This window comes from Physeter macrocephalus, chromosome 2 (assembly GCF_002837175.3).
Source record: "Physeter macrocephalus isolate SW-GA chromosome 2, ASM283717v5, whole genome shotgun sequence".
Classification (NCBI taxonomy): Eukaryota; Metazoa; Chordata; class Mammalia; order Artiodactyla; family Physeteridae; genus Physeter; species Physeter macrocephalus.
Genome location: NC_041215.1, coordinates 120,645,960 through 120,673,695, shown reverse-complemented (window position 1 = coordinate 120,673,695; position 27,736 = coordinate 120,645,960). Strand labels below are relative to the sequence as shown.

Sequence of the window (27,736 nt, the reverse complement as noted above, 5' to 3'; positions counted from 1 at the left end):
CCCAGTAGACTAACCATATGGTTGGGAGAACAAGACTCATTCATAAAAAAGAAAACTGGCAAGGGCATACAATGAGGCTGCTTTGGGAAATGGGGTCATGGTCTCTGCAGAGCAAGGAGCCTTGGTGATTACAGAACACACGGCCTCTTGCAGACCTTCCCTGGCCCTCTTTTTTCCTTGTGCACCCCAACCCCAGCAAAATGAATGTTTTAAGAGGATTGCGCTATCTTAGGCAAAATCCAAAACCTATTTGCCCTTCAGGTTCAGCTTCTTTCGTTGTAAAACTGGGATAATAACTTCGGATCGTGAGGACCGGATGAACTGAGGGATGTGTACATACACAGCAAAGCACCGTGTATGCAGTTGTCTGGACTCTTAGAGCACTTTATTCACTTATTTTAGTGTGTGTAGCACCTCACGCTGCAGTTATTCTTGTACATGTCCATCTTATTAGATAGCGACCTTGTTGAAGGTAAGGATTGTGTCTTATTCACTTCTGTGTCCGTAGCTCTTAGTATGGCGCTTAGCATGTGGTAAAGATTTGCTACGTGTGTGTCAGGTGAATTTTTTCACTACAGAGATGGGACTAAAATTAAGGTGAAACTCTAAGAAGTCAGAAGTTTCAAATTAGCAGCCTGGAGGCCAAATTCCCCCACAGTGTTAACCCCCATAGCGTTTAGAATATGAAAAAAATCAGGAATTGTCTTTGGGGCATCCCCAAAGACCACCCCTATGTTAGGAGACTTGCCAGACAGACTCACAGGACTCAGCATAAACTTGTACTCCCAGCTAAGGTTTATTACAGTGATGTAGGAACAATACACAACTGGATAATAAGGGGAAAAGACACAAGCAGAGTCTGAAGGTATCTATGCCCTCTCCCTCCCATAAGGGCTCACACAGTGTACTCTTCCTCCAAAATGAAAATGGGACATTTCCCTGCAGTGTTTCTGCCCAAGAAAGCCCGTTAGAGACTCAGCACCCAAGGTTTTTAGTGGGGGCTGGTCACATAGGCACCTCTGCCTTGCACTTACCAAAATTCCAGACTCTTTAGAAGAAAAGCAGGTGTTCAGCATAAATCATATCGTTTACACACACCATCTAGGCACAACGAACCATCCTTATCAGTTAGCTGTTGACTGGGCGCACTCTAAGAGCCAAGTTCCCAGATGCCAGCCAAGGGCCAACCTTGCGAGCAGGCTTTCTAAGTCTCAGTTCTGCTATGTCAACTCTTTTCTGCACGATCATGTAAAAATCCAGATTTCTAGCTTACCTTGAAAAGAATTGGAAGATATGGCTATTCTGGGCCTGCATGCCCATTTAGCAATTGTGATAGGCAGCATAGCTCCCCACCAAGATGTCCACATCCTAATCCCTGGAATCTGTGACTATGTTACCTTACATGGCAAAAGACTCTGTGGATGTGATTAGGGTAAAGGTCTTGAGATGGGAGATTATTCTGGATTTTCTGGGTGGGCCCAATGTAATCACAAGGGTCCTTATAAACGGAAGAGGGAGGCAGGAGAGTCAGAGTCAGGGAAGGAGAGGTCAAAAGCAGAGGTCAGAGTGATGGCTTTCAAGGTGAAAGGAGGCCATGGTAAGGAATGTGGGCAGCCTCCAGAAGATGGAAAAGGCAAGGAACATATTCTCCTCTAGAGTCTTTAGAAGGAAGACAGCCATGCCAACACCTTGAGTTTATCCCTAAACAGGTTTCCAATTCCAGTGTGCGAGGCAGGGGGCTTCCCCACACACCACCAAGCAATTCTCAGACACCAGCAGGGTGTTCAAGAATACAACAACTCAATTCTGGCACTTTCTGCCTGGAGGTAGCATCAGATTCCCCGATTAAGGGTTTGGTCCTACAAGACTGTCACCCACTCCCCACTTCAGATGCCAGTCACTAGCCCAGGTTGTTGCCTGTGCTTCTGACCCACCAGCTACAAACTGGAAGTTCCAACAGCCCCCTCCAACTCAGGATACCAATCACAAGTCCAGGTTTTTACCTGTCTTTCTGACTGACCGGCTGTAAATTAGAGGTTACCATTACTTCTTCCTTGGGTTCAATTAATTTGCTAGAGAGGCTCACAGAGTTCAGAGAAACATTCTACCTACTAGATCACTTGTTTAGTATAAAAGGATATAAGCCAGGAGCAGCCAGATGGAAGAGATGCAGAGGGCAAGGTACGGGGAAAGGGCATGAGCTTCCATAGCGCCAGAAGCGCCACTCTCCGAGCACCTCCATGTGTTCGCCATCCTGGAAGGTCTCCAAACCCCATCCTTTTGAGTTTGGATGGAGGCTTCATTACATAAGCACGACTGATTAAATCATTGACTATTGGTAATTGAACTCAATCTCCAGCTGCCCGCCCCTCCCAGGAGGTCAGAAGCGGGTGGTGGGACTGAAATTTCTAACCCTCTAATCACTCAGTTGGCTCCACTGGCAAGCAGCCCCCCTCCTTAGGTGGGTCCAAAAGTCACCTCATTAACATAACAAAAGACACCTTGATCACTCTCAGCACTTAGGGAATTCTCAGGGTTTTGGGAACTGTGAGCCGGGAGGAGTGGACAAAGACCAAATAATATACAAGAAATATATTTTGGTCATCTGAGTAACCATATATATTTTTTTCTTTTAAATCATAATACTGCAATCCCTATAAGGCCTATTTTGGACTTCTGATCTCCAGAACTGTGAGATAATAAATTTGCGTTGTTTTAAGCTATTAAGTTTGTAGCAATTTCTTACAGCCTCCATAGGAAACCAATAGGCAACAAATGCAGCTGGGTGGCGGCTACTCTCTCAGGATGGGCAACAAGCTGCTCCAGTTCAGGCAGCCCTCATCACTCTGTGTCTCCCTGACACAGAAGACCAGTGCCTGTTGCCATTTAACATCATATGCTCAACCCACATCACACATTTACATTACCCTGGCCCCTGTAGCAAGGAGTTCACTGAGCAGGCCTCCTGGCAGGAAAAATGGAGAAGACAAGGTTTCAGGGAGACATGCCCAAGGCGTGTTAGTGGAACACAGATTCTGCTTCTGATTGTGCATGTGTGTTTGAGTGTGCACGCTCATGTGTGTATGTGCATGGCTGTGAGCATGTATGTATCTTCTCAGGGTATGTACAGATCCCCTGAATCAGGGCCATAAACTCCGGGTAGGTGTGCAGGTAACAGTCCATATTACCAGATGGAAAACTCTTAGACATTCACATACATGTACAGAATCTAGAAGATGATGCCAGGCATTTCTTCACTCTTCCTCGTGATGCATTGCTTAGTCCATTTACCCTACATGGATGTCCATTCTCTCTTCGGATCGCTCTCCCTCTTCACCGTGTCCATTGTTATCTCTGTCTTTTCTAACTCCTTCTCAGAGTCTCACCACAACCTTGGAGCAGTGCAGCAAGGTCATCAAAGTTTAAAATGTCTCCACTGATTCCATCTGGGAGAGGTGGAGCTGAGCCTTGGTGCACATCCTTCCATTTTTTCAGATGGAGCATCTACCAGCTGTCCTCCTCCTCACAGAACCATCTTTCCAAAGGAATATCTCCATGTCTTCTCTCCTTCTTGCTGTCCACGCAGACCTGGTTCACATGCTCCACTTAGATGTTCTTGCCAAGGTCTCTAGTGACCTCCATCTTGCAAAGCCAAAGGTCATGTCTCTCTCTTCATCGTTCTCAGCCTCTCAGCAGTATTTGACATAGCTTATCCTTCCCTTATCGAGTTTTGTAGTTGAAGCACTTCCTTCTTGGCTTCGATGACACCTCCCCTCCTGGTTTCTGTCCTGGCCACTCCTTTTTGGTGGTCTTTGATGGTTTACCTCTAAAGGGTATTCCCCATAGCTCAGTCCCAGGCTCTCCATGTGCTTTTCTCCCTGAAGGAGCAATCGTTGAAGGTGAGTGATGAGTATATGGGGTTTTATTATGTTATCTCTACTTTGGGGTATATTTTTAAATGTCCTTAATAAAAAGTGATTGTAACGTATTTAGGGTTACTCAAAAAAGAATACCTAGAGTATATACATTGCCAAACTGAAGTGCAAGAATGGAACAAAAAGAAAGACATATCACCTATATGTTGATGGCTCTCAAATGTATACCTCCATTTTGGACCTCTCCTCTAAACTTCAGATTCACATGACTATTTGCCTTCTTGACATCATATCTTGAAAGCACATTAGACATCTCAACATAACACATTCAAAGTAGAACTCTCAGTATACTACCCTCATCCCACTCCCTGCCAAACCTGCTTCTATCCTAGGCTTCCAAGTCTGAGTCAACAACATCACCTTCCACCCAAGTGCTTAGGTAAAAACCTAGGATCATCCTGCATTCCTCTTTCCCTCTCTCCTTCCCCTCTTTTATTAGTGAGAATGTTTTAGCTTCAAATAATGGAAAGCCTAACTACCAGCAGCTTAAACAATGGGTATATTTATTATCCCACAAGAAATCTTGAGTGTAGGGCGGTTCCAGGGTTGATTCAGTGATGTCACCAATAAGTCCGGTATTTCCAGCTTTCTGCTCTGGCATCCTCAATGGGCTGGCGACATCTTCTCTCCTAATCACAGGATGGCCGCAGCAGCTCCAAGTATTATGCCCTCATATGACACCATCCTAAGGCGGGAAAGGGGGTTGGTTTCCTCCCACATCTTTTTTTATCAGGGAGAAAAACCTTTCCTTAAAGCACCCTAGCAGACTTTCCCTTATATCTCACTGGCTCCGGGCCTAAACTAGTCACTGGAAGGAGGGAATGGAACTACTATGAATGGTTTGGACTAACCTATACTTAGCCCTAGGTCTAGGGAAAGGCCATCCTCCATGACCAAGTGGAAGGGTGAATAATTATACAAAATTAGGACCATGCCAGCAAAGAAGAAGTGGAGGCAGGGGTCAGGTGAGACTGTTGGTGAGGTCTGCACACCCCAGATTAGCATGTCCTATCACTTTACTTCAAACCCAGCTACTTCCCCCATCCCCACTCTAGTCTAAGCCACCAGCCCCTCATTTCTGGATGTCTGCCATAGCCTCCTAACCAGCTTCCTTCTCCTACTCTTGAATCCCTATAATGCATTCTCCACATAGCAGCTGCAATAATCTCTCTAAAACAAAACACAAAGTAGGCAATGAGGCTTGCTTAAAACCCTCCCATTGCACTTGTAATAAAAGCCACTCTCCTTGCCAGGCCCATTTACCTCTGTGACCTCATCTTGCATAGCCCCCTCCCTCCCTCCCTCAGTTTCCTTATATACACCAGGCTTGCTCCTTTGCACTTTTCTCTGCCTGGACCACTACAATCCAGATCTTGGTGTGGCCATCTCCTTATCGCTCAGTTCAAATATCACCTTCTTAGAGAGTGGCTCCTTCTCAGTAGCAGCCCCCCATCTCTTTCTGGGCCATTATCCTGTTTTGTTTTCTTCACGTGTTCATCGCTATCTGAAATTCTCTTGTTTGTTTAGTTATTATGTCTTCCCACAAAAATATAAACTCCTTAAAAGCACAGACTCTTGGGGCTTCCCTGGTGGCGCAGTGGTTAAGAATCCCCCTGCCAATGCAGGGGACACAGGTCTGAGCCCTGATCCAGGAAGATCCCACATGCCGCGGAGCAACTAAGCCTGTGAGCCACAACTACGGAGCCTGCGCTCTAGAGCCCGTGAGCCACAACTACTGAGCCCGCGTGCTGCAACTACTGAAGGCCACGCACCTAGAGCCCGTGCTCCGCAACAAGAGAAGCCACTGCAATGAGAAGCCAAGCACCACAATGCAGAGTAGCCCCCGCTCACCGCAACTAGAGAAAGCTCGCGCGCAGAAACAAAGACCCAACACAGCCAAAAATAATAAATAAATAAATTAATTAAATTAAATTTTTAAAAAAGCACAGACTCTTTTTGCTTACTGCTGTATCTCTGGCATCTGGAACAGTGCTTGGCACATACCAGACACTCAATAAATATTTGTTGAAGGAATGAAGAGTATTGATTACCTCTCATTTTATAACTTAGATACATTAACATGCTCTCAAAAAATCTCAGTCTCTTTACTCTGTTTTACCTAAGACTCCTCCCCCTGCCTGCCTTTGGGATAATTTTCTTTCCAGAATTAGTGTTGTCTAGGTTGACTCTGAGATGCCCAACTTCCAAGACCAGTTGGGAAAAGTTGGAGTGTTAGCAGGAGACTTTTGGGCCCAGTGGGCCCCAAATCCATTCATCTGGATAATAATTTCTGAGGTCTATAGCTTCATGGATCAACCCAGGGTAGACTGGGCTTCCTTACCTTTGAAGTGTTAGTTGGCTGTGTCTTCTCTCCAGGGATCTTGGCCTCTTAGTTCCAGGTAGGAGAGAGAAGACTTCAGTCCATAGCCCAAATCAGTTAACCATCTTAATATTCTGGGTCGCACCCTTGTATGCTGTGGTGAGAAGGGCTCTGAAAAAAGCCCCAACCTCAGGATAACTCTCTCACCATTTGCCACATTGACTGAAAATTCACATTAGCATCTTCTTCCTGGATAGGGTTGCTAGAAAAAATTCTTTTATTTGCTAAATCTAGCATTCCTATTCCTGGTCATGGTGCTGGCTGGAAGTGTGACTGGAGAGAGGTAATGTGGTTTCCAGGCAGCATTAGGGTCCATTTGAGGTTAGTGGTCATGCATTTGAAGTCAGATCAGTCAGTATGGTTCTGGGTTTTTCTACAGCCACTGTTTAGCTGGGTCAGTGCAGGCACAGAATTGGTGAAGAAATGGATTTAACCAGGGTTGTGGTTTAGTCAAACGAGGAAACTGAAGCTAGACGGAGGTGAGGGAGTTGAGGGATATGCAAGGGAGTGATGACCACTGACCATAGAATTTTTTTTTTTTTTTTTTTTTTTTTGGCTGCATTGGGTCTTCGTTGCTGCGCACGGTCTCTTCTCTAGTTGCACTGAGTGGGGGCCACTCTTCGTTGCGGTGCAAGGGCTTCTCATTGCGGTGGCTTCTCTTGTTGCAGAGCACAGGCTCTAGGCATGTGGGCTTCAGTAGTTGTGGCACACGGGCTCAGCAGTTGTGACTTGTGGGCTCTAGAGTGCAGGCTCAGTAGTTGTGGCTCACAGGCTTAGTTGCTGCGCGGCATGTGGGATCTTCCCAGACCAGGGCTCGAACCCATGTCCCCTGCATTGGCAGGTGGATCCTTAACCACTGCGCCACCAGGGGAGCTCCATAGAATTTAGGATGGGAAGAAAGAAAATAAAAACGCAGCAGGGGGGCTTCCCACATGCCGCAGAGCAGCTAAGCCCGTGCGCCACAACTACTGAGCCTGAGCTCTAGAGCCCGCGAGCCACAACTACGGAAGTTGGCGCACCTAGAGCCCATGCTCCACAACAAATGAAGCCACTGCAATGACAAGCCCGTGTACCGCAACGAAGAGTAGCCCCCACTCGCCGCAAGTAGAGAAAGCCTGCGCACAGGAACGAAGACCCAACGCAGCCAAAAATAATATAAATAAAAATAAATAAATATATTAAAAAAAAAAAAACGCAGCAGGGGGATGAGGGACATCGAAAACTCTGCCATGTGGAAAGGGGAGTCACTGAGCCTGAGTCCCAGAAGAATCTTAATTCCACCACTAGTTAACTCCCACGTGACCTTGGGCAAAACACAAGGGCCTGCAATTTCCTTTTCTTTCTCTGGGAGTGGAGGCCTCACCTTGCCTACCTCACAAAGTTGTTGAGGGACTCAAAGGAGATAAGGGGCAAAGCTGCCTTAAGAACTACAGAGCAGGATACAAATGTGAGAGAGTAACATTTTTATGTCATAATTTTGCCCAAGGCCATATGGTGACTCCTTCTGTGGGGAAATAAGGCCAGGCTGGAACAGCAAAGACTTGGACTGGAATAGGGAGAGACACTTAGGAATAGCCCTGAAGATGCTCAGCATCTTGCTTTGCCTGTGGAGAACAACAGCAATTCTGGACTAAACATGTAAGAAAGTTTATCTTGCTTAATCTCACAATACTACCTCTCCCCATTCTGCAGGTGAGAAAGAGGCAAAGGAAGTTAAGTGCTAGAGACAGGGCTAACCTGAGCTCTAGTTCCCTCTGTTCTGTGATATTCTGAGTTTCCACCCAGAAGGCCCTGAGTTGACCTCTTGCCCTAGGACTCATCATTTCTGGTCCACTGCAGACTTTTCTTAGCCCCACCTACTCCTTTTCCAATCCTCACCAACCTTGGGGGTGAGGGCGGTGCTGGAGCTCAGGGGGCTTGATTTCTAAATCCTCCCTCACCTGTGAGGGCCAGGTTGCACCACCAGGAAATGGAGTTGTGTGACTGAGCAACAGACACCGTGTACCCAGCGATGTGGGGCTACCAGCGGGCCCCTCCTCTGCCTGCCCAATCTCGCTCCCCTGCTTAGGCCCAGGCCCAGCGCCTGCCGGCTGCACAGTAACCACGTCAACAGGCCTGCCTCTTGGGGCCGTTTCTAACAACATTGCCGCCCCCCCACCTCCCCGAGAGCAGACCAGAGAGGATAAGGAGGCCGGCAGCTGTGGGTCCCTCACAGACCTGTCCCTGCCTTCCATCTTGCAGCAGACAGACAGACAGACAGACGACCCCAGCCAGCCCCCAGCCAGGCAGCATGGTAAGCAGAGGTGGGGCTGAACGTGCAAATGAGGGTCCCATGGTCCGGGTGTTCATGGGGTTACAGCGTGTGGGCAGGTCAGGTGGGGGAGAGGGAGAGAAACTTCCAGATGTGAGTGCAGCCCCCCAAATGTGCTGGTATGTTCAGAGGATAGAGAGGGACAGGCCATGGTAACTAGGACATGGTCTGAGTCTGAGGGGCTGCTGAAGGGCTCTGAATTTAGGGGTAGGGAGAGTGGGGTAAGCAGGACAGGGGCAGAAAGTGCAGGCACTTTCCTGCAAACCTTGGGCCCCTGCTGGCCTCTGGTCTCACCTCCCGGCTGTAAGGACACATCCTCATAGTCCTGTCCTTCTGCTGTGCTTTGGTCTGACCCCTCATTTCAGCCACATATCAGTGGGGAGAGGGAGGGTGCTACGTATGGGGCTCATTTGATATCTTTTACCTGGTTCCCCGACAGGCAGGATAGAATGTGGTTGGACCCAGACTGTCCCCTCTCTGAATATTCCTGGTTTTGCTCCTGACTTTGAGCAAGTTGTTTGACCTCTCTGAGAGTCAGTAAAATAGGGTAGTAAAAACACCTACCCAAGGGGGTTGTTGTGAAGATTAAAGGACATAGTGTATGTGAAGCGCTAAGCACAGTGCCTAATTAATGCTTAATATACGGAACTAAACAACCTAATGACAAAGCCTGCTGAGTGTGAGATTATACTATTTTTCACCGGCAAGAAAAGGGAATGGGAGCAGCTGAGGTGGGGTTTGAGGCCAAGTCTGTGTGACTCCAGGGGCTGAGTTCTTTGCCCAAACCCAGAGTGAGGGGCATCGTTTCCAGCGACTCCAGCATACCCCAGGTCAGACACACCTTGCGTGGGCCAGCAGCTGTGGGAGCCAGGACAGGGTCTGGCTTTGTGCACAGAGCCTGCGCAGGCTCTGAGGTGCAGCAGCGGGCGCTGGCCCTGCCAGGCAGGTGATGGTGAGCTGAGTCAGCCCTCCCTCCTGGACCTGGGGATTTCTGGAGTCCTTTGTCCCGAAATCCCTCCCAGCTTAATTCATTACTTCCTCTTACTATGACCCCCGGGGTTGGGGGGGAATGGGGAACTGGTAAGGGGGTCCAACAGGTATGGCGCACCCTACTTTGTGTCGTCCAATGAGCCAGGCAACTTACACGCATTCTTTCATCTGCAGAGTGATTCTAGGAGGGGCTCTTGTTATCGCCCCACTTCACCAGGGGAAGACGCCTACAGAGAGGCAAGTGGGGGAGTAATGGGGCTGGATACAGATGGTCTATGTATTAATCCCAGTCATCTAAAAATCATAAAAAGTCAAGGCCCTTGTGTCATATTTACAAAGTCAGAGAAGTGTAAAATTTATGGATAAAGCATCCTCATTTAAAAATTATGAAATATTTCAGACATGCGAAAAGGTATAAAGAATAATATAATGAACACGTGCTACCCAGCTTAAGAAATAGAATCCTTCTCCGAATGCATTCACCTCCCTCCTCTAACATTATTCCAAATTGGGTGCTAATATTTTCCCTTGCTTTCTTTACTTCCGTAATACATTCCAAGAATATATAGCAAATATAAAAATTTATCTGTAAATGATGCATGCAAGTTAAAGATTTATATAAATAGTATTGTATTATGATTCCTCTTAATTTGCTTTTTTCTATTAAGAATTTTGGGGGGTAAGACTCTTTTGTTTTTAATTAATTAATTAATTAATTTTATTTTTGGCTGTGTTGGGTCTTCGTTGCTGTGCGCAGGCTTTCTCTAGTTGCAGCGAGCAGGGGCTACTCTTCGTTGCAGTGCGTGGGCTTCTCATTGCGGTGGCTTCTCTTGTTGCGGAGCACGGGCTCTAGGCATGCGGGCTTCAGTAGTTGTGGCACGTGGGCTCAGTAGTTGTGGCTTGTGGGCTCTAGAGCACAGGCTCAGTAGTTGTGGCACACGGGCTTAGTTGCTCCGCAGCATGTGGGATCTTCCCGGGCCAGGGTTCGAACCCGTGTCCCTTGCATCGGCAGGCAGATTCTTAACCACTGCATCACCAGGGACGCCCAAGATTCTTTCTTGTATTCATCCACTTCCGCTTCTGAATCATTCTTTATTCATTTTCTCCTGCTGAAGGACATTTAATTGGCTTCCATTGCTATGGTACTGTGACTGTTCTTGCACCTGTTTTCTTGTGTACCTATGTGAGGACTTCTCTAGAGCAAGAGCATCTTCAGCTTTCCTAGATATTGCCAGATCACTCTCCAAAAAAGATGCATCACTTTGGGCTTCTAGCAGCAGTGTGAGAATTCTCATGTCTGTACATCCTCCACATGATTAAGCCTTAAAGCTTGGGGAAATTTGATGGATGTGTGTGCTCGTTTTGCTGTTAAAGTCTGCCGTAAATACTTCTCAGGCAGGAAGAAACATTCTGGGATCCTACTTACCACACTGTCACATATCTGTTATCGTATGAAACGCTCCCTTCCCCAGACAGTGAGTTTCTTAAGCGCAGGGACTGGGTATTAGGTGTCATGTATCCTCAGTCTCCGCCCAGTGTCAGGCAGATAATGGAGGCTCAATACATGATGAAGCAAGAGGGTCAAGTCTTTTTGATGCTCATGAGGCTCCCCAGGAAAGGCAATGACCTTTCTCTTTTTCTAGGACCAAGCAGGTTACCCCAGTCTTGCTTCAGGGGCCAAGAACTCTTTGACCAGCCTTGAGTCATGTGAGGAAGAACTTTCTTCCCAGCCCCTCATCACCGCAGAACCACGCACACCAAGAGGAAAGGACAGCACACACACATCCATTCCAGGCTCACTTTCCCCTTCCTTGCTGGCATTTCTAGCTGTAACATGAATTCAGAGTCCTTTCTGCTTTTCTAAACCTCATCCTTGTCCCTGACCCCTGAAACCTCACTTGGATCTTGTTTTCCTTACTAATGTCTCCTAATTTCTTTCTGGACATGGGTGGGTTGCCTATCATGCTCTGTCAGACTCATCTGAGCCCCTCAATGTTCCTCAAGATGCTTAGTCGCTGAGCAAAGACTCTATAATCGTAGAACTGGTCACATCTTCTGCTTCCCCTGAGGGTTTTGCCCCCTGCCACTGCCCCCCAGCCCCAGGACGTGGGGCACAGAGAGCAGAGTCCAGGAACTCTTGCTCTCAGCCAGAGAACCACTCAAGGAAGGAAGGCAGGAATCGTGTCCAGGCATGATATGCTTCTCTCTGCCCTTTGTCCACTCAGCGTGAGTGTATCTCAGTCCACGTGGGGCAGGCTGGAGTGCAGACTGGCAATGCCTGCTGGGAGCTCTGCTGCTTGTAACATAGGATCCAACCAGATGGGCAGATGCCCAGCGACAAGACAATGCGGGGAGTGGATGACTCCTTCAACACCTTCTTTAGTGAAACCGGGGCTGGAAAACATGTGCCCCGGGTGGTGTTTGTGGATCTGGAGACCAATGTGATCGGTGAGTGATGACCAGCCCCTGCCACGGCCTTGTCCTGGGTACCACAGCTCAAGTCCTTCTCCATAATCGGAGAGCACTGGTTTGTCGTTCCCAGTCGCTGCAGCGAATCAGAACTCCAGCTCTGCTGTCACTCAGCTCCAGAGTCTCAAGGTCACTCCACATCCCTTTCCTTTTCGTTGAAGTACACTTAAAGTCAAGGGCAATAACAGCAGCCTGAATGGGGCTCCTCTAGGGTAGAACTTCAGGCCTGGTGACCCCACCCCTTCTGGGTACCCTGGGGCTCCAGGAGCCAGGCTGCAAGGGGAAGGGGACCTAAAATTCTGCTCATTGCAGATGAGGTTCGGACGGGCACGTATCGCCAGCTCTTCCATCCAGAGCAGCTCATCACCGGCAAGGAAGATGCTGCCAATAACTATGCCCGTGGCCACTACAGCATCGGAAAGGAGCTCATCGACCCGGTGCTGGACCAGATTCGGAAGCTGGTGAGAGAAGAGCTGCGGGCTGGGGAGGGAGGGCAGACTCCATCCTTGGGAGAGTCTCCTGGACAAGAATTAAACACACAGGATCAGGACTAGTGAGGAGGGGAGGCAGAGTGTGGGCTCCAGCCTGGAGCTGGGGGTCCCTTTTATTTGCTATAGTAAGTGGCCCGATGCTGGGCAGAGTGGCTGCCAGTTGATAGGCTGCCTGGCCAAGATATGAGCACCCGTAAACAGTCCCAGAATGTCACCTTGTATTGTAGGTATGTGGGCAGAAGGCCCTGTGAAAAACGGATCCAAACAATACCAGCTCAAGGCTCTCTGATCAACTTCGGCCTCCAGCAAGGACGGGAATCAGGTTACTGGGTTGTTAATCTCAGTAAGGAAGCCCTCCAGAAACATCTGGTTAGATCAGGGGGCACGGGTAGGAAGCCGGGTGGAGTTGGCAAGTTATGATGACAAAAATGACCATGGCACGAGAGTCAAGAGAGCTGTCTGTGGAAGGCTTCAGGAGGTTTGAGAGAGGAAGAGAGACAAGGAGGAGAGAGTGTGACCTCCTTATCAGGGTCTATTTTGTGCCCTTGGAAAAGTCTTCCAAGGATTTTATGAAACTTTGGGGGAAATCTCAAACAGCACAAGCTGGTTCTTTGCTGTTGGTCAGCTGTGCTTCACATCCCATGTTTCTCTTCACCTTCACTTTCTAGGCTGACCAGTGCACAGGACTCCAAGGATTCCTCATCTTCCACAGCTTTGGAGGGGGCACTGGCTCTGGCTTCACCTCGCTCCTGATGATGCGGCTCTCTGTTGACTATGGCAAGAAATCCAAGCTGGAGTTCTCCATCTACCCAGCCCCGCAGGTGTCCACAGCCGTGGTGGAGCCCTATAACTCCATCCTGACCACCCACACCACCCTGGAGCACTCAGACTGTGCCTTCATGGTGGACAACGAAGCCATCTATGACATCTGCCGCCGCAACCTAGACATCGAGCGCCCGACTTACACCAACCTCAACCGCCTCATCAGCCAAATCGTCTCCTCCATCACGGCCTCCCTGCGCTTCGACGGGGCCCTCAACGTGGACCTGACAGAGTTCCAGACCAACCTGGTGCCCTACCCTCGCATCCACTTCCCCCTGGCCACCTATGCGCCAGTCATCTCTGCAGAGAAAGCCTACCACGAGCAGCTGTCGGTGGCAGAGATCACCAATGCCTGCTTCAAGCCTGCCAACCAGATGGTGAAGTGTGATCCCTGTCACGGCAAGTACATGGCCTGCTGCCTGCTGTACCGTGGAGACGTGGTGCCCAAGGATGTCAACGCCGCCATCGCTGCCATCAAGACCAAGCGCAGTATTCAGTTCGTGGACTGGTGCCCCACGGGCTTCAAGGTTGGCATCAACTACCAGCCCCCCACTGTGGTGCCCGGGGGTGACCTGGCCAAGGTGCAGCGTGCCGTGTGCATGCTGAGCAACACGACCGCCATCGCTGAGGCCTGGGCCCGCCTGGACCACAAGTTTGACCTGATGTATGCCAAGAGGGCATTCGTGCACTGGTACGTGGGCGAGGGCATGGAGGAGGGTGAGTTCTCTGAGGCCCGGGAGGATATGGCTGCCCTGGAGAAGGATTACGAGGAGGTGGGCATGGATAGTGTGGAGGGGGAGGGAGAAGAGGAGGAGGGGGATGAATGCTAGGGGACTCCTTCGTGTCTGTCCTCAATAAAGTGCTATGGCCTTATTGTCTCACAAATGTCTTTTCCTCTTGGGAAAAACCATGGGGGTGGGAGGCTTTTCCTTCATAAGAGATAGGAAGGCTGGTGTCTTAGCCTGGGTTCCCCAGAAAGCAGATCTGACTTCAGATTTCATTAATGAGTGCAATTCCAGGGAGCAGAATGGGGGCCGAGGTGGGTAAAGCAGAGAAGGAGGGAGAACTCACCCTAGAGAAGATGTAGCTGGATAAATGGCATCTCAGACCATTCTCTGGGAGAGTGGGCAGGAAAGGAGGTGAGGGTGGGGAATTTCTACACTGGCTCTATTCTTCCCTTGGTTAAAACTTCGCCTCATCAAACATTAACTTGCCTGTACTTCAGGTTGCACGCACTTGGGCTGCAGGGTCAACAGGGAATCCCTGAGCAGGAGGTGAGGTGCTGATAGGTTGTCTGTGTGTGAAGCTGGTCCGAGTTGCACAGGGCTGCAACAAGAGCCTGGTGAGGCCAGGGGACGTGAAGTAGTGCCTTAGTGTAGTCTGATACAGCTGGTCCTCACTAGCCCACCCTCCTGTCTCCTTCAGCGTAGAGTGTAGAGAGTCCAGAAGCTGGCATTAAGGCAGAAGTGGTACAGTGGAAGCAACAACGGGGGAATGGGGGTCAGGGGGAGCTTACCTCTCTGTAATCTCCATCACATTCATCACTTTTTGATAAAGACAAATCACCTTTCTTTAAACTATGCCACATGCACAGCTTTAAGCCCCCACTTCCAGCCAGATGGCTGCCCTAAAATCCTTGTATGTGGATTTTCTGCAGCGCCTTCTGGGTTAGGAGGATAACTTAATTATTTAGGAGCCCATTTTGGCTGAATAGCTCAGCTATATCCTCCAACCCTTTTTTTTTTTTTTTTTCTTCTCTGAAAGGACTGAATTTCAAATCTCTGTCCTGTGTCTTTCTCTCTATTAACTGGTTTCAAATTTGGGGAAGGAAGAGAGGTTATTTGGGGAGCCTTTCAAACCCCAGAAAAAATCGCTGTCATTTATTCAGCACCTAGTATACTAGGCCCTGCATCCATACTATCTTCTTTAATCCTGAGGTAAATACAGTTATTGTACCCACCCACTGGACTGGAAGCTCCATAGGAACAAGGCCTGTTCTACGCTCAGGACCCAGAATGCTGTCTGACACATAGATTCTCAAATTTGTTAAACAGACTTGTTCGATGAATGCCCATTTTATAGATGTGGCGACTGAGGCTTGGAGAAGTCATGTGACTTGCACAAGGTTATCCAGCTAGTAAGTGGAGGAGTTGGGACTGAAACCCAGGTCAGCCTGGGCCAAAGCTTATGCTGCTGCCCTCCACTTCCTAGAGTGTCCTCCCCTCCTGCCCTCAGGAGACACAGGCACCTCTCCAGACACCACCTCTTCTGGGCCTGCCAGCTCTGCAGTGCCCAGACAGTGACTCAGGTGCCTCGAAGGAAGGGAAGGGGTGACACCTGACACTTCCCTGCCCAGGCACTGTGGTGGAGGGAATGTGGGGCGGAGGAGGGACCCAGCTTCCAGGGCTGAACAAGGGCAGAGGTGTCTCTGGGGCCAGGTTTTGGGGTTGTCAGTGTCCTCTAAAAGCCCCCTGCCACTGACATCCAATAGGTCAGGTAAGGGTTTGGGAGAAGCCAGGAGGGAGGGCCCTGAGGAAGGTGAGATCTTTACCACCTAACACGGCTGGGCATCCACAGAGGTGGCCAGGCTCCCCTCCTGATGGCTGTACCAGCCAGCCCACCCTGGGCAGCTGGATGGCCACCTCTTCTCTGACCCCGTGAGGCCTCCCAGCTACTAACGCTGTAGGCAAGCCGTGGCAGGCCTAGGTTGGACTGGGTGTGGGTGTGGGGAGGTGGCAACCCAGATCTCCATGGGACAGCTGGGAGCGCCACCCAGCCTGGCTCCTGGGGACTCCCTCAGTGCAGGGGAATGCTGTCATCCCTGAGGCTTCTAAAGCCAGGGTACAATTACCTCTTGCAGGCAGACACAAGAGACAGAGCCCCAGAGCCCCAACCTCGGATTCCACCTAACACATTTACTCCCTCGCCTCTAACGTGTCAGGAGCATGCCTGCCTCCGAAGCTGCATTCCCTCCTTCCGGAACGCCACCTCCCCCTGCTGGCCTCAGTGTTGCCATTTCTTCCAGGTTAGATCACAGTCACCCAGAACCCATCCGGCACTGGAGACCTCTCCCTCATCTAGATTCTCCCTCTTACTGGCTGTCTCTATCACTCACTCAGTACTTGGCATGGACTGCCGTGTACCATAGCACTTAGCTTGTTGCTAATATCCTATTTCCCCAGCTAGATTTAAAAATATTACATTTGACCAGTTACTATGTGTACATGCTTCAGTATTCATAAGGTACCAAAGAGATATACAAACAGCAAAAATAAGTCCCCTTCATTTGTTCCCCTCTTGGCAGCCACCACGGTTCACTTTTTTGGTTAGTACTCCCTTCCAGACATCTGTGTATATACTAATGTGTGCACACGCATTTAAATACACTTTGCTCTGCATCTTGTTTTTTTTAACTTAACAATAAATCTAGAAGATGGTGCACATCAGTACATATAGATATACCTTATTCTTTTTGGTGACAATATAGTATTCCACAGTACATTGTACCATTTCTTATTTAACCAGTCTGCTATTAATGATACAGTATTTAGGTTGTTTTTAATCCTTTGCTATGAAAAGAATGCTGCAACCCTTGTGCATGCTTCTTTGCACATATGTACAACCACAAATTATTAGAATTGGCATTACTGGGTCAAAGGCTATACACCTTTAATTTTGATATATACTTCATACTGCTCTCTTTAGAAGTTATATCCAAATACCCCTCCTACTACCAATGTATGAGACCGCCTGTGTCCATACAACATATTACACTTTTTTTTTTTTTTTTTGTGGTATGCGGGCCTCCCTCTGTTGTGGCCTCTCCCGTTGCGGAGCACAGGCTCCGGACGCGCAGACTCAGCAGCCATGGCTCACGGGCCCAGCCGCTCCGCGGCATGTGGGATCCTCCCAGACCGGGGCGCGAACCCGGTTCCCCTGCATCGGCAGGCGGACGCGCAACCACTGCGCCACCAGGGAAGCCCCATATTACACTTTTTGATCTTTGTCAATCATCCGAGAAGTGAAAATATTTTGCTGACGCTTTCCTTTATAATTCTCTTGCTATGAATGATATTGAGCATCTTTTCATGTTTAAAAGCCAGTACTTTCTCTTCTGTGAACTGTCTGTGCCCTTCACCCATTTAAAAAACTGCATTGTTTGTCTTTTCTCATAAATTTGTCGGAATTCCTTGTGAACAAAGGAAATTAACCCTTTGCTTGCTAGATGTGTTCCACATAATTTCCCTTGGCTGTCATTTGTCTGTGTCCCAACGAGGTTTTCATCTCCCTGAGTACAGGGACTGAAACTCAAAGCTCTTTGTATTCCTACTCTTAATATAAAACCACATACATGGTAGGGTGCTAGACAAATGTCTGTTAAGATAAGAAGTAAAAAGAAAGAGATTTGGAAGATTTTGGAGTGACCTAACCTAATCTACTCCTTCCTCTTATACCAAGGTCAGTCAGCACTGGGAACAGCAGGAACTAACTCTGGCAAAATAAAAAAAGAAAAGGACCCCCCGACACACACACATATACATACAACACACACACACACACACACACACACACACACACACACACAATTAGAGAGACAGTGGGTAGCATACAGAATCAATACAAGGGCTGCCAAACAAGTCTCCGCAAACAGGTAGGCACCAAGGGAAGTTGGGCAGCCAGCACCACAGTCAAGGTCAGGGCACAGGACAGTCTGTTTAAAAAGCCCCCGGCCCCTCCACCCACTGCAGTGAGGCCTCCTCTCACCCAGGCATCGAGGCTGACATTTCCTCCTCCAGACACTAGAGGCCACTGCTGGCTCTGCTTGCCACCACTGCAGAAATGAAATCTCAACTGCCCCTGCTTCTCTATGACTTGCTCCAGATTCCAAGTCCCAGTTGGAGCTTCCGACTGGCAGAACATCCGGCTTTTGCCTACACTTTGGAGCCAGGAAGTCTGGGAGAGCAAGTGTCGGGTTTTGTGGCAGGTAGTGGCCTGGCTCCCATCAAAGCCTACGCAATGGGAATTTGCCAGTTGTAGGTAGGTGGGAGGCTCAGGCTGTGAGCAGCCAGGAAAACTGGACAAACGCACACCAGGCTCTTCTCTCACGTCTGGCTCAAGCCCTTCTCTTTGATGAAGCATTTCTGGGTCACCCAGCCTAAGATATTCTTCTGGATGCACATACACAGTATTGCTTGGGCCAGTCATGATGCGAGAGAACTTTTGTACCAAGACCTACTATGTACCATACCTCATTTGACTTTCAAACAGCCCTAGGCGTTACCTGTATTTAGGGAGGAAAAACTGAGTCCTTAGAGGTTTTCTTGTCACACGGTAGTACCAGGCTGCAAACCCAGGTCTGTCTGTTTCCAAAGCCTTGGGGTTTCCCAGTGGTCTACACTGATGGGCTGGTAGTTGGAGCTCTGTGAAGGTAGGGATTGGGCAGCAGTATTCTTTTTACATCCTGGCAGCATCTACAACATAGAAGATGCTCAATTAATGCTTGTGGATTGGCCTGGATAGCAAGTGGGAGCCAGTTCTAGAAGGTTCTCTAACTTCCCCATGAGGCCTGAAGCCAGAAATCACTCTAAGGTGGAAGAGGGCTACTCAGGATCAGCTTGGAAAGAAAAACCTCGAATCTGGGGAACTTCCTCTCCTTTTTTTCCCCCCATTTTCCCATTAACCACCCATTAATCCCATTAATCTCCCAAATGTGTCAAAACTGTTAATAACATGTTCCCATTTGTTCATTATTTAATCATCCAATGTATATTTTTGAACCCTACTACTGTCCTGAATACTCTAGTGAGAAAAAAGACATAATCTCTGCCCTGTGGAGTTTGCATCCTAGTGGGGGAGGAGACCGTCAATCAAATAATCAAACAAATAAATGCTCTGACCAGTGTGAGGAAGGTTGCCAAGAGATGCTATGAGAGGCAGGTCTGACATACTCAGCGAAGTCGGACAGCCTCCTCTGAGGGCTGGGGCTTAGCGCAGGGATCTGAAGAAGCGGGAGGATTTAGGCCCGGAGTCTGTGAGCCCTTGAAGTGGTGATTTCCTCTGGGAGAGTAATCCTCGGTCATCGAGCCTGTCCCTAAGAAAGCCACAGAGGGGCCAGGGGCTGGGTGGCTTGTTTGTTGGCAAGTGCGTCACTCCTGGATGGAGCCTGCCGCTGTCTCCCAGGTCCCATCTGGGGATGACGTTGTCCTGGTGAGCCCAAAATAGCCGGCTCCGCCTCCATCTCCCGGCAGCCCCTGCAGCAGCACACACACACACCCCCCTCCACCCCCCAAGGTGACAGGCCGAGCCGGCCTCCTCTGGGTCTCTAGTAGTTTCCGTGCCGCTGACGCATGCTTGCGCGCACAGCTGGGCCTGCCGCGTCCTACGCAGCAGCCGCGAGCCGGGCAGCCGGTGCCAGACGGTTCCCGGCGGGGGGCAGGGGCGGGGCGCTCCAAGAGGCCAGGGACTCCCGGCGGAGGAGGTGCGGGCGGGGGAACCCGGTCAGGCTGGGGGACCCTGGACCGGGCTGCTGGCGTTTGGGGGCTGCGATAGGGCGCCCCGGCCCTGGGCCCTGAGATAGCCCGTGGCACCGGCCTGTGAGGGCCGATAAGGCTGCCGGAGGGAGCCGAGTCACTGGCCGCGAGGAGAGCCGGCGTTCTCCGCGGACCCCTGGGAGCGCCTCCCGCCGCCCCCGGGGTCTCCAGCCCCGGGGAGGGGCTCTCGGTTCTTTCCGCCTGACTGTACCTTCTCTACCGCAGCCCCAAGGAGGCCCGCCTGACGACTGACGAGTTGCCATGGCATCCTACTACGAGATCCTAGACGTGCCGCGAAGTGCGTCCGCTGATGACATCAAAAAGGCGTAAGTGCCTCCGCTGTGCACCAGAAAGCCACTCACCCCCTCCCCCCACCACCACCACCCTGGGGCCCTTCAGAGGCGGGGCTGAGAGAGCCAGGTCCTTAGAAAGGATTGCGGGCCTCCCTCAGAGAGTGACCCCTGTAGGGAGGAAGGAGACCCCTGGATGAGTAGGAGAAAGTCTACAGCGTCAAGCTCCGCTGGAGGGTGCAGCGTGAGCTCTTTTCCCGTACAGCCCCCCCCATCTCCTCCCTTCCCCTTTATTCCTACGCCAACCCCCAGCCTCTAGGTGTGGGCTTTCTCAGGATGCAGTGCAAAGATGCTCAAGCACTGTGCCCCTCCCCCGCCATGGCCACATGTACCCACGTCCTTAGCAACCCCAGCCTCAGCAAGCCCCAGGGAGGCGTTATAGGCCCGGGGCTTTCTCATCCTCACGTTATCATCCTCTAATACAAGTATATAGTCCCAGCACTGGCTGCAGAGGGGTGAGATAGGGACTCCGTTAAAACATTGCTGTAGGGGCAGCCGTAGCAGCTGGCATGGACCGGGATCTGAGTGGCGAAAGGGCTATGGTGGGCTAACAGGAAGTGGGTCATTCTGTTCCCTGGTGGGAAGTGCCTGCGCTTGTCTCCTGACCCTCCCCTCTGAACCCACTTCCTGCAGGTATCGGAAGAAGGCTTTACAATGGCACCCAGACAAGAACCCAGATAATAAAGAGTTTGCTGAGAAGAAGTTCAAGGAGGTGGCCGAGGCGTATGAAGTGCTGTCGGACAGTAAGGGCCAGGGTCAGGGGTCAGGACAGGGCAGCACCTGTCACTCCCACTTCACGCCCCCTCACACTCCTTCCCAAAGCCATGCTGCCACCACCCCAGTCCCCTCCATGCCTTTTCCAACCTGGCATTTAAGTGTCCCCCTCCCACAGGGACTCTGGGATTTGTTTGTTTATTTGTTTCAATTCAGAAGAGCACCTACTGTGTGTCAAGCACCCTTTTATTCTTCCCCTGATCCCCTGTCTCAGTGTCTGCTCCTCAGGGTCTGCTAGTTGCAGCATGGATCCTGACAAAGGGAAGGAAGCAGGGCAGGTAACCAAGGTGTGCCGAGCCTTCTCTGTGCCAGGCATTGGTAGTTGTAATCTCCATGAGTCCTCACAGCCATCCTGTGAGACAGGATTTATCACCCCCATTTTTCAGGCAAGGAAACTGAGGCTGAGAGAGGTGAAGTAACTTGCTCGAGGACTATGACTCCAGGTCTTTCATTCATTAATTCAAAAAATATTCATTGAGTGCTTATGGTGCCGGGCCCTTGTTGTGTACTGAGGAACAATGGAGGACAAGCAGGTACTACAAGTCCTGATGGGCTTATCACAGTCTGGTCAGGGAAGGCCCACATTAACCAAGTGAATGCATAGACAAGATTATTCCAAAGGAGCGTAGCAGGGTGATGTGATAGGGAATAGGGAATAACAGGCACCAGTTTTAGGTAGTCAAGAAAGGTGTCTCTGTGACATTTAGGCTAGGCCCTGATTAATAATAACATAGTATAATTAGCTAACACTTATGAAACACTATGTATCAGGCACTGTGCTAGGTGGATTATCTTACTTAATCCTTGCAACTCTGAGGTCGGTGCTGTTATTGTGTCCATTTTACAGATGAGAAGGAGCCACTATGTGAAGGGCTGAGCTGCTGCTAAAACCTATAGTGCATGTCCCCTGTGCAACCTGCTGCCCCCCAGTTGTCAGTCTCTGGCCAGTGCTCTGAGGGGCCTAGCCTGGAAGGGGAGGCCCTCACCCCAGAGGGAGGGAGGAATGATCTGTTCTCTCTTTGCAGAGCATAAGCGTGAGATCTATGACCACTATGGCCGGGAAGGGCTGGCGGGGGCAGGTAGGTGGAGCGCGGCGCCCAGGCATGGAAGTGGGTCAGGGAGGAAGGCGGAGGGCAGATTCCTGCAGAGGACGCTTGCTCTCCCTCTGCTCTCGAGGCTCCTGGAGTCTCTGTGCCTTAGGGGGGGGCCCCTGGCTCAGGGCAGGGTGCACGCCCTAAGCCCCCTCCTCATCCTGCCTCTCCTTCAGGTACTGGCCCGTGTCGGGCGGAAGCTGGCAGTGGCGGCCCTGGCTTCACCTTCACCTTCCGCAGCCCGGAGGAGGTCTTCCGGGAGTTCTTCGGGAGCGGTGACCCTTTTGCAGAGCTCTTTGGTGAGTGGACTCGGGAGGCCTCTGACAAGCTCGACTTCTTCCTCCAGGCCTGCTCTCCATCAGCTGAGAGAGGGAAGCAGGATTCCACGGACAGAAGATTTTGTGTGGGTGGATCCAGTGAGCTCTGGGACAGAACCTTACACATTCCAGAACCCGCGTGACCGTATAATGACACTTCAGAGACTCGCCTTATTAAATGATAACAGTAATTCATTGTTAAACCTCCACAGTGACAGCCATGAAAGCAAGACTCAGAGCATCATGGGACAGTAATAATGCCATTACAAACAACAACAGATACCACTTTTTTGAATGGTCACATGAACCCTGTGAGGTAGATAATTTTATCTGCATTTACAGATGAGAAAACTGAGGCACATTCAGATAACTTGCTTACAGTCACACAGCAGATGGCGGAGCCGGGGCTTGTAGCTGTGTCTGCCTGACATCACACCAGGCTTATCTGCATCAAACTGAAGGAGCTGTTCCCCACCCCCCTTCCTTTATTCTTCATAGTGGCCAGAATTGACCAGGGAACTTTTTCATATAATAATACTAAAAAGGAATTTAATTTATAAATCGGTCCAAGCAAAAAAGAAAAAAATCAGAAATGTACCCAGTTGCTTAGCAGCTTATATTTCGAGACTTCAGATCAGGGTTCACACATTCTAGGGTTGGGGGGATCTTTTCACCAGATGATGGTTCATCTGCTTACTCGTTGCAGATGACCTGGGCCCGTTCTCAGAGCTTCAGAACCGGAGTGCCCGACACTCGGGCCCTTTCTTCACCTTCTCTTCCTCCTTCCCTGGACACTCTGGTAAGTGCCGTCCCTTCCCATGCTTGCAAGAGTTTGGAGTCCTGGAGCCTCTCGCCTCAGCTTGTCACTTTCCCGTGCCTTCTCTCTGTGTCTCTGGAACCCTGCCTCTGGGCAGCTCTTCGGGGAGACCCTACAGAGGTTCCTGGTTCATTGTGAGTGCAGCCTGCCTGGTACAGCCTCTGTCTAACATCATCTTCTCCTCCTCCTTCTTCTCCTTCGTTCCAATGCCAGATTTCTCCTCCTCATCTTTCTCCTTCAGTCCTGGAGCTGGTGCTTTTCGCTCTGTTTCTACATCTACCACCTTTGTCCAAGGACGCCGCATCACGACGCGCAGGTGAGAGCTCCTTCTGGGACCATACGGGGCGTGGGGTGGGTGGGGGTGGAGCGGAGCCGCATACGACTGGAGAGCAGCTCCCTGAGGGCAGAGCGCAGACTGCCCTGTCCACTGCGACGTCCCGGAGCCTGGACAGGCGCCCACAGGACTCTGGCGTGCCCGCTGAATGAACCGTGCTATCTCCCCCAGGATCATGGAGAACGGGCAGGAGCGGGTGGAAGTGGAGGAGGACGGGCAGCTGAAGTCTGTCACAATCAATGGTGAGGAGCGGCTCTGCCACCCAGTCCCGATCAGGAAGCCCCAGGCCCCAAAGCCCCTTCCCCTAACTGCTCCTCTCTGAACTCCCCCTGGGGCAAGGAGGCCAGACTGGCAGGGTCGGAGATGGTGATCCCAGGGAAGGGGGCTGGGACAGAGAATTGTGGAGTCTCAGAGGGCCAGCTAATCGCCGTCATCATGAGTGGGGTGCCTGGAGTTTGCAGAGCACTTGACTATTTTTAAAGCACTTGCGCACATACCACATCCCTTGTATTCTTAAAACCAGCCGGGGGAAAGCAGGGCAGTTTGCATTCGCCCTACTTTTCCTTTGAGGAGACTGAGCCTCAGCACAGCTAAATGGCCTTAACTCCCAAGTAGCCCCAGGCCCAAGGCTTTGACCTACTTAGCAAAAGGTAAAGCCAGGAATGAAACTCAGGACATAGGGCTCCTGGAGCTGAACTCTTCTTCCCACAACGCTGCCACGCAGTACAGGATGGTCACCAAGACTACCCTTTTATGCCCGCCGACTCTGGGAGCTCTGTGTGCTCAAGGCTCTTCATGGGCTGTCCTATTGAATCATTGGAACAATTTGACAATTCAGGCACTCACGTCATTCCCATTTTATAGATGAGGAAAGGGAGGCTTAGGGAGGTTGAGTAACTTGCCAAAGGAGACAGCTCATACCTGCTGGAGCCGAATGCCTGGCCACGCTCATAACCACTATGCTAGGTGCCAAAATGCATGCACACCAGTTCCAGAGGAGGGACCGTAAGTGGTCAGAGTCGCTGCTGCATGAGGCAGCCTGGCCGGATTCCTGCAGCCTGGATCAGAGGGCCTCATCGTGGCTGGTACTCCCACAGGTATCCCGGATGACCTGGCCCTGGGCTTGGAGCTGAGCCGTCGGGAGCAGCAGCAGTCTGTCACCTCCAGGTCAGGGGCCACACAGGTCCGGCAGACCCCTGTGTCGCGACCCCCTGACAGCGACCTCTCTGAGGATGACGAGGACCTGCAGCTTGCCATGGCCTACAGCCTGTCAGAGATGGAGGCAGCTGGGAAGAAACCAGCAGGTGGGCGGGGGGCACAGCGTCGACGGCAGGGGCAGCCCAAGGCCCAGAACCACAATCCAGGCACGGGGGAGACCCATGAGGGCGCAAGGGGTGACACAGCCAAACCCAGCCCATCTCTGGAGGAGAAGGCCTCTCGCTGCCTCATCCTCTGATCACCAGGCCCAACCCACCCGATTCAGGGGGCCAGGGGTCCTGTTCACTGTCAGGAGAGCAGAGAGGGGCGTGGCCTGAGTTGCAGGAGCCCCTCTCCACCTCCGTGCTCCCTCCCAGGTCCACCCCCATCCAGCGTGGAGTCAGGATTTGCTGTGCTCAGCCCACGGCTGATAGGTCCCTGGCAAAGCCCAGGGTGGGGGGCCTCAGGGCAGTGGGAGGGCCTGAGGAGCCAGGATTCACTTATTCTTATTAGACAGGGAGTTTAAAGGGGCATTAGTGGCTTGGGTCAGGCCTTTCATGCCCAGGTCTTCTGCCACCTGTGTTGCTGATGATGTTAAGGAAGGAGGACTTGGCCTGAGGTTCTCTGAGCCAGAGTCGGCAGCCACGGCTCTCCTTATCCGGCTGCAGACAACCCCACCCTGGTTTCTGCGCAGTGTTGAGCTCTGACGTCTCTGTTGCTTCCCTCCTGGTGCTGCTTCTCCCTCGCACTCTTCTCTCTGCAATTCCCCGTGGGCCGCATCGCTTGCTTTCACTGCCGTCTGGCTGGGACTCCCTTCTTGCTTCCCGCAGAAGGCCTCTTTGTGGCGAGGAAGATTCTGTGGCCAGTAGGGCCATAAGGTCTTCCGGGGAGGCTAGCTGGGTGGGGCGGGAGCCTCTCGGCCGTCCAGATTCGGAACCGGAGCCTACTCCTCCTCCCTTCCTCTTGCTGCCTCAGCCTGCCCCAGGCCTTGGGACTAGCCAGAGGTGAGGCCGGCTAACCCTGGAGAGGGGGGATAAGGCCAGGTTGCCCCAGGAGGGAGGCTTAGGAGGGGACCATACCCCATCCTCCTGCACCATGCATCAGGGCTCAGGGAGAGGCCACAGGGCTAGCCCAGGGCTGCATGCTCAGCTCCATCCTCCACGGCTTGCTTCTGACCCTCTCTCCTGTCACCCCGCCCCCGCTCTCTCCCCAGATGTGTTCTGAGCTGGATGTCCGGGACCCAGAATGGCTGCACAGTTCCAACAGGACAGCGCCCAACCCTGTGCACTGGGAGGGGACCCTCCATTCCTCTCCCTCGCCCATGCTGAGCGTAGAGCCGGGCCTGGGTGGTGGGTGGGGGCTGGGTGGGAAGTAGTCTTAGCCTGTAAACGCTTCCCTGGGTGTTTGGTGCTGTCTCTTGGGGACTACAAGTCCCAGAATGCAACGCACCATGCCTCCTTTCTGTTAGATCTTGCTTGGGGGAAGTGGTGCACAGTTACGGAGCTGTGCATCTTGGGACATGTAGTTCCAGCCCTGGTCGGCTTGTTAACTCACTGTGAGATGGGGCGATCGTGTCCTTTGATTTGTCCCTGGCAGGGGTGGCAAGAATGTGGATGAAGGGGTAATCGTCTGAGCTTTGTTTCCCCTGACACCTCTTGCTAGCGCCGGGGTTAGAGTGTACCAATCAAGGCCCTGTGGCATCTCGGAGAGGCTCTTTTCCTGTGGGCAGTCCCGGGGTCTGAGAATGAGCCGCGGCTGATCGGCTAAGCAGGGCGTGGTCTCAGAAGGCTGACAGGTGTGGGAGCTTGGAAGCTAGCCCTCTCGGTGGTGGTGGGGGGGCGGGCGGTGTGTGTGTGTGGCTGGAATTGGTGTGTGATGGGTGCTCTGGGCATGTTGCTGCTTGTATGGCTTCTTCGGCCTCTGACCCCGCTGCCCATTCTTTCTCTCCAACACCACAGAAGCTGCCTCTCCTCCTCCCTCCCTGGGGAGCCCGGTGGCTGGGGAGGGGAGTGGTGGAGCCGGGGTGTTGCCAGACCCTGTGCCGTTGAGTCTCAGAGACCTATCAAAGCCACGGGGCTGAGCTCAGACCAAGAGGGAGACACTGGAACTCAATAAAGCTGAGTTTCGAGAGTTTGGTGGTGTGCCGTGTTCCGTGTGCTTCCTTTCCCAGGGGGAACCTGGGGGACCAGCGGGTGACACACCTCCCTTTATTGCCCAGGCATCCAGAGGTTGCAAGCTTTCCCAGCTGACAGCAGAAGTCCCCTCTTTGACCAGGTGGCCCTCTCTAAGTATGTTGTAGAAGTCCATGAAATGCTCACATTCTTCTGCCCTCACTTCTTGGGGCCCCACAGCTGGCTTTCCCCAGGCAGCTGTTTTTCCCCTTACGCAGGGTCCCACCACCCAATACTCTGCGGCACAGCTAGGACCAGACTGAGTAATGACTTGACTGAAAGCATGGGGCCAACAGAAAGCCAGGAACACGTGGTGAAAAACCTGTAAAAACCTCCTCCCAAGGCCCAGAGACTGAGTCCCCTCCACAGGTCTCCTTAGCTTAAGGCCAGTGGGCAGTGTCAGAGGCCTGCCTCTCTCATGTGGACTGGCACACGCCCACCCCACCCAGGGTCCAGGCCCCAAACTCATCAGGGCCCCAGGGAGGAGAAAGCCAGGTACCTCTGCCCCTTCTCTCTCCAGACACCTGCAGAGATACCCTCCCAGCCACCTATGACAAGCACCTTTCTATGGTCAAGCAGGGAGGTGTGGCTCCCCACCAACTCTCTCTTCCATTCCGGGATGAGCACTTGGCTTCATCTTCAGTGGCCAAAGGGTCTATATATTTTTCTCAAAGCAAGGAAGCAGCCTGCCCTGAAAGAGGAATTTCAAGCCTTTATCTTGAGAGAGAGAGAATCTGCTGGAAGTTTGTAAAATGGC

The 27,736-nt window shown here is 51.4% G+C and overlaps 2 protein-coding genes and 1 long non-coding RNA gene across 7 annotated transcripts; 2 read left to right on the top strand and 1 right to left on the bottom strand.

Annotated features, from left to right (window-relative positions):
- Nucleotides 1–298: 298 nt before the first annotated feature.
- Nucleotides 299–19,614, bottom strand: LOC114484621 (uncharacterized). 4 transcript variants are annotated; one of them, XR_003677737.2, is made up of 3 exons: nt 19,296–19,614; nt 18,680–18,869; nt 299–3,878 (listed from the first exon to the last, which is right to left on the bottom strand). It is a non-coding gene; the product is annotated as an uncharacterized lncRNA (long non-coding RNA). The 4 variants fall into 4 exon arrangements; XR_003677738.2 differs by lacking the exon at nt 299–3,878 and adding an exon at nt 3,892–4,620; XR_003677742.2 differs by lacking the exon at nt 299–3,878 and adding an exon at nt 5,724–6,323.
- On the top strand, nt 13,298–14,243 carry LOC102990956 (tubulin alpha-1D chain-like). Its single transcript, XM_028481968.2, has one exon. The coding sequence runs from the start codon at nt 13,329–13,331 to the stop codon at nt 14,226–14,228; it is 900 nt and encodes a 299-aa protein (XP_028337769.1). The 5' UTR covers nt 13,298–13,328; the 3' UTR covers nt 14,229–14,243.
- Nucleotides 19,615–19,716: 102 nt separating the features above from the next.
- DNAJB2 (DnaJ heat shock protein family (Hsp40) member B2) lies at nt 19,717–26,938 on the top strand. Of its 2 annotated transcripts, XM_028481963.2 has the most exons (10): nt 19,720–19,876; nt 20,154–20,254; nt 20,912–21,021; nt 22,078–22,131; nt 22,320–22,442; nt 23,167–23,259; nt 23,491–23,593; nt 23,783–23,853; nt 24,709–24,915; nt 26,022–26,938. In XM_028481963.2, exons 2-10 carry the CDS (start codon nt 20,190–20,192, stop codon nt 26,030–26,032), a joined length of 837 nt encoding a protein of 278 aa, XP_028337764.1. In that variant the 5' UTR covers nt 19,720–19,876; nt 20,154–20,189; the 3' UTR covers nt 26,033–26,938. The 2 variants fall into 2 exon arrangements, with proteins under 2 accessions (XP_007122492.2, XP_028337764.1); XM_007122430.4 differs by having other exon boundaries at nt 19,717–19,876; nt 24,709–26,938.
- The last annotated feature ends 798 nt before the right edge of the window (nt 26,939–27,736 follow it).

Bases quoted from the DNA above. Each gene is read 5' to 3' on its own strand.
- LOC102990956 (XM_028481968.2), top strand. From the start codon at position 13,329: ATGATGCGGCTCTCTGTTGACTATGGCAAGAAATCCAAGCTGGAGTTC.
- DNAJB2 (XM_007122430.4), top strand. From the start codon at position 20,190: ATGGCATCCTACTACGAGATCCTAGACGTGCCGCGAAGTGCGTCCGCT. The intron at 20,255-20,911 runs GTAAGTGCCTCC...CACTTCCTGCAG, and splicing joins GCTGATGACATCAAAAAGGC to GTATCGGAAGAAGGCTTTAC. The intron at 23,260-23,490 runs GTAAGTGCCGTC...TTCCAATGCCAG, and splicing joins CTCCTTCCCTGGACACTCTG to ATTTCTCCTCCTCATCTTTC.